General features: G+C 44.0%; 1 protein-coding gene across 7 annotated transcripts in view; it reads right to left on the bottom strand.

Annotated features, from left to right (window-relative positions):
• fgfr1a (fibroblast growth factor receptor 1a) overlaps positions 1 to 15,738 on the bottom strand; it is a 52,365-nt gene that overhangs the window by 9,551 nt on the left and 27,076 nt on the right. For all 7 annotated transcript variants that reach the window (XM_029762820.1, XM_029762819.1, XM_029762821.1 and 4 more), the window contains exons 3-6: positions 3,954 to 4,202; positions 3,737 to 3,826; positions 2,919 to 3,091; positions 963 to 1,086 (exon numbers count right to left, since the gene is read on the bottom strand). In XM_029762820.1, the coding sequence (XP_029618680.1) occupies positions 963 to 1,086; positions 2,919 to 3,091; positions 3,737 to 3,826; positions 3,954 to 4,202 (636 nt within the window). The remainder of the gene's footprint in view (positions 1 to 962; positions 1,087 to 2,918; positions 3,092 to 3,736; positions 3,827 to 3,953; positions 4,203 to 15,738) is intronic.

Genomic DNA, 15,738 nt, shown 5'->3' with positions numbered 1-15,738 from the left:
GAAATACCTTGGTAAAAACCACCATGCATTACCATTGGAAAACAACAGCAAATGATTAGGCTATGTTTCTCGTTCATTCCAGTAATGAATAAGCATTGAGGCATGGCTGATCTGGGAAAGTAAAAGACAACAGGAGGAGGACAGCTCTGTCAGTCTGGCCTTGGTAGAGGTTGATCTCAGGCCAGGTTACAAGGTTACCCAGATCTCATGTCCTTTCACTACTTACAGACGGTAATTTCACAGCCAAGGAAATAGCAGCTCCCCAACTACTCTGCCGCCTGTATAATTGCTGCCATTTTTCCCAAATTACTGGAAACACAAGCTTGCAGACAAGTTTCGAGCCATTTCCCTGAGAGAAATGTTCTCTGTGTGCCATTTTGATGACTGATAACTTGCCAAACCATACTAATGAGCCCAGCATCTGGCAGGGAAACAAACTGTTCAGGCTTCATTTGCTTTCCTGATACAGAGATGAGTGTGGCGCTTCACACACATTTTGTAGAATTACTCTGTCTGCAAAATGATCTCACAGTTGACCGAGGTTGGGGAGTGAAGTCACGCCAACACAGGCCCTGGCCGCAAATATCCCAGGAGACACCACTGTCTGTGGAGGTGGAGCTTTGATTTATAGAACCAATGGAGCATGAGTAAGTCACAGGGCAGGTCCAGGATGAAATAATAATTTCACCTTTTCAGACAGCTTCATTGGCAGGGCCACAACGTAAACAAGGTTAATAAAAAAAAAAATGCTAATTTGACAACAGTTCAGACCATATGACTCTCTCCTTGGAAAAAGGGCACGCCATTACTTTGATTACTAGCGCTTAGTGTTGTAAACCATTAGCGATATTGAACCAACAACACATTTAAGCTACATAAATATCCAATTGATGATTAAACCAGGTGAATGGATTAGCAAGAAATTTCCCCGATAAAATGACCCGGAGAGGAAAGAGACTTACCAACAACATCCAGCTGGTAAGTGTGGTTGATGCTTCCATGTTTGTTTTCAACTACACAGGTGTAGTTCCCCTTGTCGGATGGCACTACAGACTCCATGATGATGGTCCACATGTGTTCTCGAACCTACAAATGGGAGAAGAGAAAGGTAAAATATGTAGTCAGAGGAGGAAGTATGGAATGCACTTCCAGATGACAGCTGGTCCAACCAAAGCACTAAGACTTAAATAGATCCCCAAAGCCCCATACTTTCACAAAATGTCCTATAACACCTACTATAAAACACTTTAGTGAGACACTTGTGTCTAGATTATAAAAAAGATGGGCAAGCCAGCTTGATACAACACTATTCATTCATAAGTTCATTTCTGGAATTATTTTCTTTGACATTGGGGTGTACATAACCTCTCCAGAGCACATTTAATTTGTCATGCTGCTAGTTAGTTATTTGTACAAAATGGGGAAAAATGTACGAGTTCAATGACGTGTAATGAAATGCAGATCAAACCATAATTACTTTGTTTTTATTTTAACATCCATGGGAAGGAGGAACTTGCTGTCAGGAGACTATTTCCCATGTCACATAAAACTATATTGTGCTCCATTGCTTGAGACACAGTACATTAATGCACTCTTGGAAACATATTGGAGCGGGGAAACGGTTTTCTTAGTGGTTACATGACTTGTCACAACCTGCTCCGGGAAAAACTGTAGCTCACTGTAGACCAGGTTACATCCTATGCACGTCGAAGGCTAAATCCTGTTCTCTATATTCCAAGTTATTATTTTCCTTCCATATATCTGACCAAGACCGGCAGTGTGTGATTAAACTAACAAACCTCTCAGGCAATGGCGACATCAAACATGTGTACACAGAGCCTGCGTTAAGGTTTCCCTCATTTAGCTTAAATGCGCTGGGGTTCCACAGCTGCTTTTGGCCAGATGTGTTGTGCTTGGGTTAATACATGTGGTCTGTATTATTCCCCCTGCCTTCCCTCTCCATACATTAAGACTATATAAACAATGGAGCTGTGGTCATAAAACCAAAGCGCGGGGGTTGGCGAGCCTCGTTCATAGACGTCCCCAGCTGCCCATCTAGACCTTTGCACCTTGACTGAAAAAACAGCAGCCAGATGGTAAAGTGTGCTGCGTGGCCCGGTAGGGCCGAGCTGGGGGAGAGAAGGCAGCTGAAAGGAAACTCTTTAATGTTTCCCAGCAGGGGGGGGGGGCTGCCGAGGACAAGGCTGGACAACACCTTGATGGGAAGAGCAGATGCACAGGACCCTAGACTCCTACAACATCCCAGCACATCCTACATGAGGCTGTCGCAAGCCAACACACTCACCATCGTCCACACCACGGCACGGATATGGTCAACTTTAAAAGCCAAGCGCACAGTATACACATGCTATCTGCACCAGGGAAAAGAAAAGGAAACAGACTTATCACCACCACGCCCATTATTGTGAAATGTTTACCCCGTCTCACTTCCTCTGTGACAGTGAGCTGTCCTGTCCTGCTCCCCAACACTGAGATGCAGGAGATCTGCAGGATTTATTCCGTCTCCTCATTATAAACAAATTTCCTTTGAGAAGTTGGTTTTGCTATACGCAGAGAAATCTGGACTGAAAACAAATGCTGTAAACAGCAGATACCCAGATATGTTAAATGAGGACAGCCAGGCGTATTCTGCCTCCAGGGCAAAAATTGCCATCCTCGAGGCATGCTTTTTTGTGGCACAATCATCTCGTTGTGGCATTGGATTTCACTGTGCATTGTTCCCTAGTCAGGTGCGACATGCCTCTAATGCTGGGGGTGGGGGTTGGTGATTTAACAGTGACGAGATCACCATCACACCTGCACTCATGTTCAGGGAGTTTGGGGATCTTCTATTAGGATAATACAGTATGGTCTCTGGCCGCCCAGTACCAAGGGGTGAATACAGGGAGGGGGTTTACCTTGAAGCCCCCGATGCGCTGATCCCTCTTGAATTCCTTGCTGTTCTTGAACCACTTGAGTGTTGGGGTGGGGTTTCCACTGGCCTGGCAGCGGAACTTGACCGTCTTACTGGCTGGGACAGCATGTAGCTTTTTCTCCATCTTCTCGGGCTGAGCCCACTGAGGGGCCATTGCTGAGGAACAATGGGGAGAAAGAGAGAACACTTAAAGACCTATTCTGACAGAAGAATTGACACAACAATTGTGTGTGCAGGTAGTTTCCATCTGGCTTAGGAGAGTTCTATACAACGATCCACAAAAACAGTACAAGTCAAGTGACAATTTCCAGTTTTGCTTAAAAACATACAAAACTCCAATATAGGATTGCCTAGTTTCTTGGGGCCCAAGGTCATCGTCAGGGGTGCCCGCCACGCTAGCTGCTTACTTCCCTGTGGGCACATGGCGTTCACCAGACGGCAGTAGGCAGCTGACCACGCCTGACTGGCTTTATAATGCTGCGTAGACAAACAGTAATCAGGGGACGTCTGGAATGTACTGAGTTTAGTCACTAGTGTGACATTCCTTACTCAAGTGTAAACAGCAGTGTGGGGTGCTACTGGCCCTCTGAATCACAACTGTGAACAAATCACTCTTATATGAACAGCAAATGCCTAATAGGTGAATCACATATGAAATGTAACAGGAAATAACCAAATTAGTCAGGGCTGTCATGTTAAGTTCAGGGCATTAACCTCAACAGGAGCAGAATCGGGTCCAGACCCAGTCCTGGTCTACCATTCCAGTGACAGGTGGTAGGACTAGGAGGATCAGACACTTACGTAAAAGCTTTTGACTGCTAGACATCTTTGCCTCCTCTGAGGAAGACTCATCCTCCTCGTCTTCATCTTCAGAGGATGCCAGGATATCAACTGGTGAATAGGCAGATAGGACAATATATGTCATTTGACTTGGGCGTAGCTGCATTACCACGTACCTTGAATTGTTTCTCTCTACAGGACCAGTGATTTGAGCCCTCAGTGGTAGCTTTGACCTTACCTGTGACATTGACAGAGAAGTAAGAGCTGTGGTTGCCAAAGGTGACGCAGGTGTACAGGCCCGAGTCAGCCGGCTCCACCCCCTCGATCTCCAGCTGGCCATCTCGTAAGCGTGTGTGCTCCCCGTCCAGCACCACTGCATGGTCCTTGGTCCAGTTGACTGAGTCGGTTTTACAGCTCAGCTCCAGTCGGTCCCCAGGGTAAAGGGTGTAACGCTCTGCTTGGATTTCCACAGGTGGCACAGGGATGACTAGGGTACAAACAGGGCAAGGAGTGAGGGCCTGATCACCGACAACAATAAGACTATAGGGAGGAGGTCAGAGACCTGGCAGTGTGGTGCCTGGACAACAGCCTCTCCCTCAATCTTGTTAAGACAAAGGAGCGGATTGTGGACTACAGGAAACCGAGGGCAGAGCACGCCCCCAATCACATTAACAGGGGTTATAGCGGAGCGGGTTGAGAGCTTCCAGTTCCTCGGTGTCCACATCACTAAGGATATATCATGGTCCAAACATACCAACACAGTCATGAAAAGGGCACGTCAACGCCTCTTCTCCCTCAGGAGGATGAAAAGATTTGGAATGGGCCCTCAGATCATCAAAAAGTTCTACAGCTGCACCGTTGAGAGCGTCTTGTGTCACCGCTTGGTATGGCAACTGCTTGACATCCGACCGCAAGGCGCTACAGAGGGTGGTGTGTACAGCCCAGTACATCACTGGGGCAGAGCTCCCTGCCATACAGGACCTCTATACCAGGCAGTATCAGAGGAAGGCCAAAACATTTTTCAAAGACTCTAGTCACCCAAGCCACAGACTGTTCTCCCCGTTACCAAATGGCAACCAGTACAAATGCACCAAGTCTGGAACCAACAGGAAAGGAATCTGAACAGTTTCTATCCCCAAGCCATAAGACTTCTAAACATTACTGCTAAATAGCTAATCAAACGGCTACCCGGACTACCTACATTGACCCTTTTTTTGCACCGACTATGCACACACACATGCATACTGACGCCACACACACACACTGCTGGTACTGTCTATCATCTATCCTGTTGCCTAGTCACTTTACCCTACCTACAGTATACTGCTGCTACTGTCTATCATCTATCCTGTTGTATAGTCACTTTACCCTACCTACAGTATACTGCTGCTACTGTCTATCATCTATCCTGTTGTATAGTCACTTTACCCTACCTACAGTATACTGCTGCTACTGTCTATCATCTATCCTGTTGTATAGTCACTTTACCCCTACCTACAGTATACTGCTGCTACTGTCTATCATCTATCCTGTTGTATAGTCACTTTACCCTACCTACAGTATACTGCTGCTACTGTCTATCATCTATCCTGTTGCCTAGTCACTTTACCCTACCTACAGTATACTGCTGCTACTGTCTATCATCTATCCTGTTGTATAGTCACTTTACCCTACCTACAGTATACTGCTGCTACTGTCTATCATCTATCCTGTTGTATAGTCACTTTACCCTACCTACAGTATACTGCTGCTACTGTCTATCATCTATCCTGTTGTATAGTCACTTTACCCTACCTACAGTATACTGCTGCTACTGTCTATCATTTATCCTGTTGTATAGTCACTTTACCCGACCTACAGTATACTGCTGCTACTGTCTATCATTTATCCTGTTGTATAGTCACTTTACCCTACCTACAGTATACTGCTGCTACTGTCTATCATTTATCCTGTTGTATAGTCACTTTACCCTACCTACAGTATACTGCTGCTACTGTCTATCATCTATCCTGTTGTATAGTCACTTTACCCTACCTCCAGTATACTGCTGCTACTGTCTATCATTTATCCTGTTGTATAGTCACTTTACCCTACCTACAGTATACTGCTGCTACTGTCTATCATCTATCCTGTTGTATAGTCACTTTACCCTACCTCCAGTATACTGCTGCTACTGTCTATCATCTATCCTGTTGTATAGTCACTTTACCCTACCTCCAGTATACTGCTGCTACTGTCTATCATCTATCCTGTTGTATAGTCACTTTACCCTACCTACAGTATACTGCTGCTACTGTCTATCATCTATCCTGTTGTATAGTCACTTTACCCTACCTCCAGTATACTGCTGCTACTGTCTATCATTTATCCTGTTGTATAGTCACTTTACCCTACCTACAGTATACTGCTGCTACTGTCTATCATCTATCCTGTTGTATAGTCACTTTACCCTACCTCCAGTATACTGCTGCTACTGTCTATCATCTATCCTGTTGTATAGTCACTTTACCCTACCTCCAGTATACTGCTGCTACTGTCTATCATCTATCCTGTTGTATAGTCACTTTACCCTACCTACAGTATACTGCTGCTACTGTCTATCATTTATCCTGTTGTATAGTCACTTTACCCTACCTACAGTATACTGCTGCTACTGTCTATCATCTATCCTGTTGTAGTCACTTTACCCTACCTACAGTATACTGCTGCTACTGTCTATCATTTATCCTGTTGTATAGTCACTTTACCCTACCTACAGAATACTGCTGCTACTGTCTATCATCTATCCTGTTGTATAGTCACTTTACCCTACCTACAGTATACTGCTGCTACTGTCTATCATCTATCCTGTTGTATAGTCACTTTACCCCCACCTACAGTATACTGCTGCTACTGTCTATCATCTATCCTGTTGTATAGTCACTTTACCCTACCTACAGTATACTGCTGCTACTGTCTATCATCTATCCTGTTGTATAGTCACTTTACCCTACCTACAGTATACTGCTGCAACTGTCTATCATCTATCCTGTTGTATAGTCACTTTACCCTACCTCCAGTATACTGCTGCTACTGTCTATCATCTATCCTGTTGTATAGTCACTTTACCCTACCTCCAGTATACTGCTGCTACTGTCTATCATTTATCCTGTTGTATAGTCACTTTACCCTACCTACAGTATACTGCTGCTACTGTCTATCATCTATCCTGTTGTATAGTCACTTTACCCTACCTACAGTATACTGCTGCTACTGTCTATCATTTATCCTGTTGTATAGTCACTTTACCCTACCTACAGTATACTGCTGCTACTGTCTATCATTTATCCTGTTGTATAGTCACTTTACCCTACCTACAGTATACTGCTGCTACTGTCTATCATCTATCCTGTTGTAGTCACTTTACCCTACCTACAGTATACTGCTGCTACTGTCTATCATTTATCCTGTTGTATAGTCACTTTACCCTACCTACAGTATACTGCTGCTACTGTCTATCATCTATCCTGTTGTATAGTCACTTTACCCTACCTACAGTATACTGCTGCTCCTGTCTATTATCTATCCTGTTGCCTAGTCACTTTACCCTACCTACAGTATACTGCTGCTACTGTCTATCATCTATCCTGTTGTATAGTCACTTTACCCTACCTACAGTATACTGCTGCTACTGTCTATCATCTATCCTGTTGTATAGTCACTTTACCCTACCTACAGTATACTGCTGCTACTGTCTATCATTTATCCTGTTGTATAGTCACTTTACCCTACCTACAGTATACTGCTGCTACTGTCTATTATCTATCCTGTTGCCTAGTCACTTTACCCTACCTACAGTATACTGCTGCTACTGACTACCATTTATCCTGTTGTATAGTCACTTTACCCTACCTACAGTATACTGCTGCTACTGTCTATTATCTATCCTGTTGTATAGTCACTTTACCCTACCTACAGTATACTGCTGCTACTGTCTATTATCTATCCTGTTGTATAGTCACTTTACCCTACCTACAGTATACTGCTGCTACTGTCTATTATCTATCCTGTTGTATAGTCACTTTACCCTACCTACATGTACAACACATAGCTACCTCAACAACCTTGTACCTCTGCACATAGCCACGTTGTTATTTTCTACTCCCTGTGCATAGCCACGTTGTTATTTTCTACTCCCTGTACATAGCCACGTTGTTATTTTCTACTCCCTGTGCATAGCCACGTTGTTATTTTCTACTCCCTGTGCATAGCCACGTTGTTATGTTCTACTCCCTGTGCATAGCCACGTTGTTATGTTCTACTCCCTGTACATAGCCACGTTGTTATGTTCTACTCCCTGTACATAGCCACGTTGTTATTTTCTACTCCCTGTGCATAGCCACGTTGTTATTTTCTACTCCCTGTGCATAGCCACGTTGTTATGTTCTACTCCCTGTGCATAGCCACGTTGTTATGTTCTACTCCCTGTACATAGCCACGATGTTATGTTCTACTCCCTGTACATAGCCACGTTGTTATTTTCTACTCCCTGTGCATAGCCACGTTGTTATGTTCTACTCCCTGTGCATAGCCACGTTGTTATTTTCTACTCCCTGTGCATAGCCACGTTGTTATGTTCTACTCCCTGTGCATAGCCACGTTGTTATTTTCTACTCCCTGTACATAGCCACGTTGTTATTTTCTACTCCCTGTGCATAGCCACGTTGTTATGTTCTACTCCCTGTGCATAGCCACGTTGTTATTTTCTACTCCCTGTGCATAGCCACGTTGTTATGTTCTACTCCCTGTGCATAGCCACGTTGTTATGTTCTACTCCCTGTACATAGCCACGTTGTTATTTTCTACTCCCTGTACATAGCCACGTTGTTATTTTCTACTCCCTGTACATAGTCACGTTGTTATTTTCTACTCCCTGTGCATAGCCACGTTGTTATTTTCTACTCCCTGTGCATAGCCACGTTGTTATGTTCTACTCCCTGTGCATAGCCACGTTGTTATTTTCTACTCCCTGTACATAGCCACGTTGTTATTTTCTACTCCCTGTACATAGCCACGTTGTTATGTTCTACTCCCTGTGCATAGCCACGTTGTTATGTTCTACTCCCTGTACATAGCCACGTTGTTATTTTCTACTCCCTGTGCATAGCCACGTTGTTATTTTCTACTCCCTGTGCATAGCCACGTTGTTATGTTCTACTCCCTGTGCATAACCACGTTGTTATTTTCTACTCCCTGTGCATAGCCACGTTGTTATTTTCTACTCCCTGTGCATAGCCACGTTGTTATTTTCTACTCCCTGTGCATAGCCACGTTGTTATTTTCTACTCCCTGTGCATAGCCACGTTGTTATGTTCTACTCCCTGTACATAGCCACGTTGTTATGTTCTACTCCCTGTGCATAGCCACGTTGTTATGTTCTACTCCCTGTGCATAGCCACGTTGTTATGTTCTACTCCCTGTGCATAGCCACGTTGTTATGTTCTACTCCCTGTGCATAGCCACGTTGTTATTTTCTACTCCCTGTGCATAGCCACGTTGTTATTTTCTACTCCCTGTACATAGCCACGTTGTTATTTTCTACTCCCTGTACATAGCCACGTTGTTATGTTCTACTCCCTGTGCATAGCCACGTTGTTATGTTCTACTCCCTGTGCATAGCCACGTTGTTATTTTCTACTCCCTGTGCATAGCCACGTTGTTATTTTCTACTCCCTGTACATAGCCACGTTGTTATGTTCTACTCCCTGTACATAGCCACGTTGTTATTTTCTACTCCCTGTGCATAGCCACGTTGTTATTTTCTACTCCCTGTGCATAGCCACGTTGTTATTTTCTACTCCCTGTACATAGTCACGTTGTTATGTTCTACTCCCTGTGCATAGCCACGTTGTTATTTTCTACTCCCTGTGCATAGCCACGTTGTTATTTTCTACTCCCTGTGCATAGCCACGTTGTTATTTTCTACTCCCTGTGCATAGCCACGTTGTTATTTTCTACTCCCTGTACATAGCCACGTTGTTATGTTCTACTCCCTGTGCATAGCCACGTTGTTATTTTCTACTCCCTGTACATAGCCATGTTATGTTCTACTCCCTGTGCATAGCCACGTTGTTATGTTCTACTCCCTGTGCATAGCCACGTTGTTATTTTCTACTCCCTGTACATAGCCACGTTGTTATTTTCTACTCCCTGTGCATAGCCACGTTGTTATGTTCTACTCCCTGTACATAGCCACGTTGTTATTTTCTACTCCCTGTGCATAACCACGTTGTTATGTTCTACTCCCTGTACATAGCCACGTTGTTATGTTCTACTCCCTGTGCATAGCCACGTTGTTATTTTCTACTCCCTGTGCATAGCCACGTTGTTATTTTCTACTCCCTGTACATAGCCACGTTGTTATTTTCTACTCCCTGTGCATAGCCACGTTGTTATTTTCTACTCCCTGTACATAGTCACGTTGTTATGTTCTACTCCCTGTGCATAGCCACGTTGTTATTTTCTACTCCCTGTGCATAGCCACGTTGTTATTTTCTACTCCCTGTGCATAGCCACGTTGTTATTTTCTACTCCCTGTACATAGCCACGTTGTTATTTTCTACTCCCTGTGCATAGCCACGTTGTTATTTTCTACTCCCTGTACATAGTCACGTTGTTATGTTCTACTCCCTGTGCATAGCCACGTTGTTATTTTCTACTCCCTGTGCATAGCCACGTTGTTATGTTCTACTCCCTGTGCATAGCCACGTTGTTATGTTCTACTCCCTGTACATAGCCACGTTGTTATGTTCTACTCCCTGTACATAGCCACGTTGTTATTTTCTACTCCCTGTGCATAGCCACGTTGTTATTTTCTACTCCCTGTGCATAGCCACGTTGTTATGTTCTACTCCCTGTGCATAGCCACGTTGTTATGTTCTACTCCCTGTACATAGCCACGATGTTATGTTCTACTCCCTGTACATAGCCACGTTGTTATTTTCTACTCCCTGTGCATAGCCACGTTGTTATGTTCTACTCCCTGTGCATAGCCACGTTGTTATTTTCTACTCCCTGTGCATAGCCACGTTGTTATGTTCTACTCCCTGTGCATAGCCACGTTGTTATTTTCTACTCCCTGTACATAGCCACGTTGTTATTTTCTACTCCCTGTGCATAGCCACGTTGTTATGTTCTACTCCCTGTGCATAGCCACGTTGTTATTTTCTACTCCCTGTGCATAGCCACGTTGTTATGTTCTACTCCCTGTGCATAGCCACGTTGTTATGTTCTACTCCCTGTACATAGCCACGTTGTTATTTTCTACTCCCTGTACATAGCCACGTTGTTATTTTCTACTCCCTGTACATAGTCACGTTGTTATTTTCTACTCCCTGTGCATAGCCACGTTGTTATTTTCTACTCCCTGTGCATAGCCACGTTGTTATGTTCTACTCCCTGTGCATAGCCACGTTGTTATTTTCTACTCCCTGTACATAGCCACGTTGTTATTTTCTACTCCCTGTACATAGCCACGTTGTTATGTTCTACTCCCTGTGCATAGCCACGTTGTTATGTTCTACTCCCTGTACATAGCCACGTTGTTATTTTCTACTCCCTGTGCATAGCCACGTTGTTATTTTCTACTCCCTGTGCATAGCCACGTTGTTATGTTCTACTCCCTGTGCATAACCACGTTGTTATTTTCTACTCCCTGTGCATAGCCACGTTGTTATTTTCTACTCCCTGTGCATAGCCACGTTGTTATTTTCTACTCCCTGTGCATAGCCACGTTGTTATTTTCTACTCCCTGTGCATAGCCACGTTGTTATGTTCTACTCCCTGTACATAGCCACGTTGTTATGTTCTACTCCCTGTGCATAGCCACGTTGTTATGTTCTACTCCCTGTGCATAGCCACGTTGTTATGTTCTACTCCCTGTGCATAGCCACGTTGTTATGTTCTACTCCCTGTGCATAGCCACGTTGTTATTTTCTACTCCCTGTGCATAGCCACGTTGTTATTTTCTACTCCCTGTACATAGCCACGTTGTTATTTTCTACTCCCTGTACATAGCCACGTTGTTATGTTCTACTCCCTGTGCATAGCCACGTTGTTATGTTCTACTCCCTGTGCATAGCCACGTTGTTATTTTCTACTCCCTGTGCATAGCCACGTTGTTATTTTCTACTCCCTGTACATAGCCACGTTGTTATGTTCTACTCCCTGTGCATAGCCACGTTGTTATGTTCTACTCCCTGTACATAGCCACGTTGTTATTTTCTACTCCCTGTGCATAGCCACGTTGTTATTTTCTACTCCCTGTGCATAGCCACGTTGTTATTTTCTACTCCCTGTACATAGTCACGTTGTTATGTTCTACTCCCTGTGCATAGCCACGTTGTTATTTTCTACTCCCTGTGCATAGCCACGTTGTTATTTTCTACTCCCTGTGCATAGCCACGTTGTTATTTTCTACTCCCTGTGCATAGCCACGTTGTTATTTTCTACTCCCTGTACATAGCCACGTTGTTATGTTCTACTCCCTGTGCATAGCCACGTTGTTATTTTCTACTCCCTGTACATAGCCATGTTATGTTCTACTCCCTGTGCATAGCCACGTTGTTATGTTCTACTCCCTGTGCATAGCCACGTTGTTATTTTCTACTCCCTGTACATAGCCACGTTGTTATTTTCTACTCCCTGTGCATAGCCACGTTGTTATGTTCTACTCCCTGTACATAGCCACGTTGTTATTTTCTACTCCCTGTGCATAACCACGTTGTTATGTTCTACTCCCTGTACATAGCCACGTTGTTATGTTCTACTCCCTGTGCATAGCCACGTTGTTATTTTCTACTCCCTGTGCATAGCCACGTTGTTATTTTCTACTCCCTGTACATAGCCACGTTGTTATTTTCTACTCCCTGTGCATAGCCACGTTGTTATTTTCTACTCCCTGTACATAGTCACGTTGTTATGTTCTACTCCCTGTGCATAGCCACGTTGTTATTTTCTACTCCCTGTGCATAGCCACGTTGTTATTTTCTACTCCCTGTGCATAGCCACGTTGTTATTTTCTACTCCCTGTGCATAGCCACGTTGTTATGTTCTACTCCCTGTACATAGCCACGTTGTTATGTTCTACTCCCTGTGCATAGCCACGTTGTTATTTTCTACTCCCTGTACATAGCCACGTTGTTATGTTCTACTCCCTGTGCATAGCCACGTTGTTATGTTCTACTCCCTGTACATAGCCACGTTGTTATTTTCTACTCCCTGTACATAGCCACGTTGTTATGTTCTACTCCCTGTGCATAGCCACGTTGTTATGTTCTACTCCCTGTGCATAGCCACGTTGTTATGTTCTATTCCCTGTGCATAGCCACGTTGTTATTTTCTACTCCCTGTGCATAGCCACGTTGTTATTTTCTACTCCCTGTACATAGCCATGTTATTTTCTACTCCCTGTACATAGCCACGTTGTTATTTTCTACTCCCTGTGCATAGCCACGTTGTTATTTTCTACTCCCTGTACATAGCCACGTTGTTATTTTCTACTCCCTGTACATAGCCACGTTGTTATGTTCTACTCCCTGTGCATAGCCACGTTGTTATGTTCTACTCCCTGTGCATAGCCACGTTGTTATTTTCTACTCCCTGTGCATAGCCACGTTGTTATTTTCTACTCCCTGTGCATAGCCACGTTGTTATGTTCTACTCCCTGTGCATATTCACGTTGTTATTTTCTACTCCCTGTGCATAGCCACGTTGTTATTTTCTACTCCCTGTGCATATTCACGTTGTTATTTTCTACTCCCTGTGCATAGCCACGTTGTTATGTTCTACTCCCTGTACGTAGCCACGTTGTTATTTTCTACTCCCTGTGCATAGCCACGTTGTTATGTTCTACTCCCTGTACATAGCCACGTTGTTATGTTCTACTCCCTGTGCATAGCCACGTTGTTATGTTCTACTCCCTGTGCATAGCCACGTTGTTATGTTCTACTCCCTGTGCATAGCCACGTTGTTATGTTCTACTCCCTGTGCATAGCCACGTTGTTATTTTCTACTCCCTGTGCATAGTCACGTTGTTATGTTCTACTCCCTGTACATAGCTACGTTGTTATTTTCTACTCCCTGTGCATAGCCACATTGTTATGTTCTACTCGCTGTGCATAGCCACGTTGTTATGTTCTACTCCCTGTACATAGCCACGTTGTTATGTTCTACTCCCTGTGCATAGCCACGTTGTTATTTTCTACTCCCTGTGCATAGCCACGTTGTTATGTTCTACTCCCTGTGCATAGCTACGTTGTTATTTTCTACTCCCTGTGCATAGCCACGTTGTTATGTTCTACTCCCTGTACATAGCCACGTTGTTATTTTCTACTCCCTGTGCATAGCCACGTTGTTATGTTCTACTCCCTGTACATAGCCACGTTGTTATTTTCTACTCCCTGTGCATAGCCACGTTGTTATGTTCTACTCCCTGTACATAGCCACGTTGTTATTTTCTACTCCCTGTGCATAGCCACGTTGTTATGTTCTACTCCCTGTACATAGCCACGTTGTTATGTTCTACTCCCTGTACATAGCCACGTTGTTATGTTCTACTCCCTGTGCATAGTCACGTTGTTATGTTCTACTCCCTGTGCATAGCCACGTTGTTATTTTCTACTCCCTGTACATAGCCACGTTGTTATGTTCTACTCCCTGTGCATAGCCACGTTGTTATTTTCTACCCCCTGTGCATAGCCACGTTGTTATGTTCTACCCCTGTGCATAGCCACGTTGTTATGTTCTACTCCCTGTGCATAGCCACATTGTTATGTTCTACTCCCTGTACATAGCCATGTTATGTTCTACTCCCTGTATATAGCCATGTTATGTTCTACTCCCTGTGCATAGCCATGTTATGTTCTACTCCCTGTGCATAGCCATGTTATGTTCTACTCCCTGTGCATAGCCATGTTATGTTCTACTCGCTGTATATAGCCATGTTATGTTCTACTCCCTGTATATAGCCATGTTATGTTCTACTCCCTGTACATAGCCATGTTATGTTCTACTCCCTGTACATAGCCACGTTGTTATTTTCTACTCCCTGTACATAGCCACGTTGTTATTTTCTACTCCCTGTACATAGCCACGTTGTTATGTTCTACTCCCTGTGCATAGCCACGTTGTTATGTTCTACTCCCTGTGCATAGCCACGTTGTTATTTTCTACTCCCTGTGCATAGCCACGTTGTTATTTTCTACTCCCTGTGCATAGCCACGTTGTTATGTTCTACTCCCTGTGCATATTCACGTTGTTATTTTCTACTCCCTGTGCATAGCCACGTTGTTATTTTCTACTCCCTGTGCATATTCACGTTGTTATTTTCTACTCCCTGTGCATAGCCACGTTGTTATGTTCTACTCCCTGTACATAGCCACGTTGTTATTTTCTACTCCCTGTGCATAGCCACGTTGTTATGTTCTACTCCCTGTACATAGCCACGTTGTTATGTTCTACTCCCTGTGCATAGCCACGTTGTTATGTTCTACTCCCTGTGCGTAGCCACGTTGTTATGTTCTACTCCCTGTGCATAGCTACGTTGTTATTTTCTACTCCCTGTGCATAGCCACATTGTTATGTTCTACTCGCTGTGCATAGCCACGTTGTTATGTTCTACTCCCTGTACATAGCCACGTTGTTATGTTCTACTCCCTGTGCATAGCCACGTTGTTATTTTCTACTCCCTGTGCATAGCCACGTTGTTATGTTCTACTCCCTGTGCATAGCTACGTTGTTATTTTCTACTCCCTGTGCATAGCCACGTTGTTATGTTCTACTCCCTGTACATAGCCACGTTGTTATTTTCTACTCCCTGTGCATAGCCACGTTGTTATGTTCTACTCCCTGTACATAGCCACGTTGTTATTTTCTACTCCCTGTGCATAGCCACGTTGTTATGTTCTACTCCCTGTACATAGCCACGTTGTTATTTTCTACTCCCTGTGCATAGCCACGTTGTTATGTTCTACTCCCTGTACATA

The sequence above is a fragment of the Salmo trutta genome, chromosome 9, assembly GCF_901001165.1.
Source record: "Salmo trutta chromosome 9, fSalTru1.1, whole genome shotgun sequence".
Lineage (NCBI taxonomy): Eukaryota > Metazoa > Chordata > Actinopteri > Salmoniformes > Salmonidae > Salmo > Salmo trutta.
Note: the sequence above shows the minus strand (reverse complement) of the source record. Positions and strands in the feature narration are given on the sequence as shown.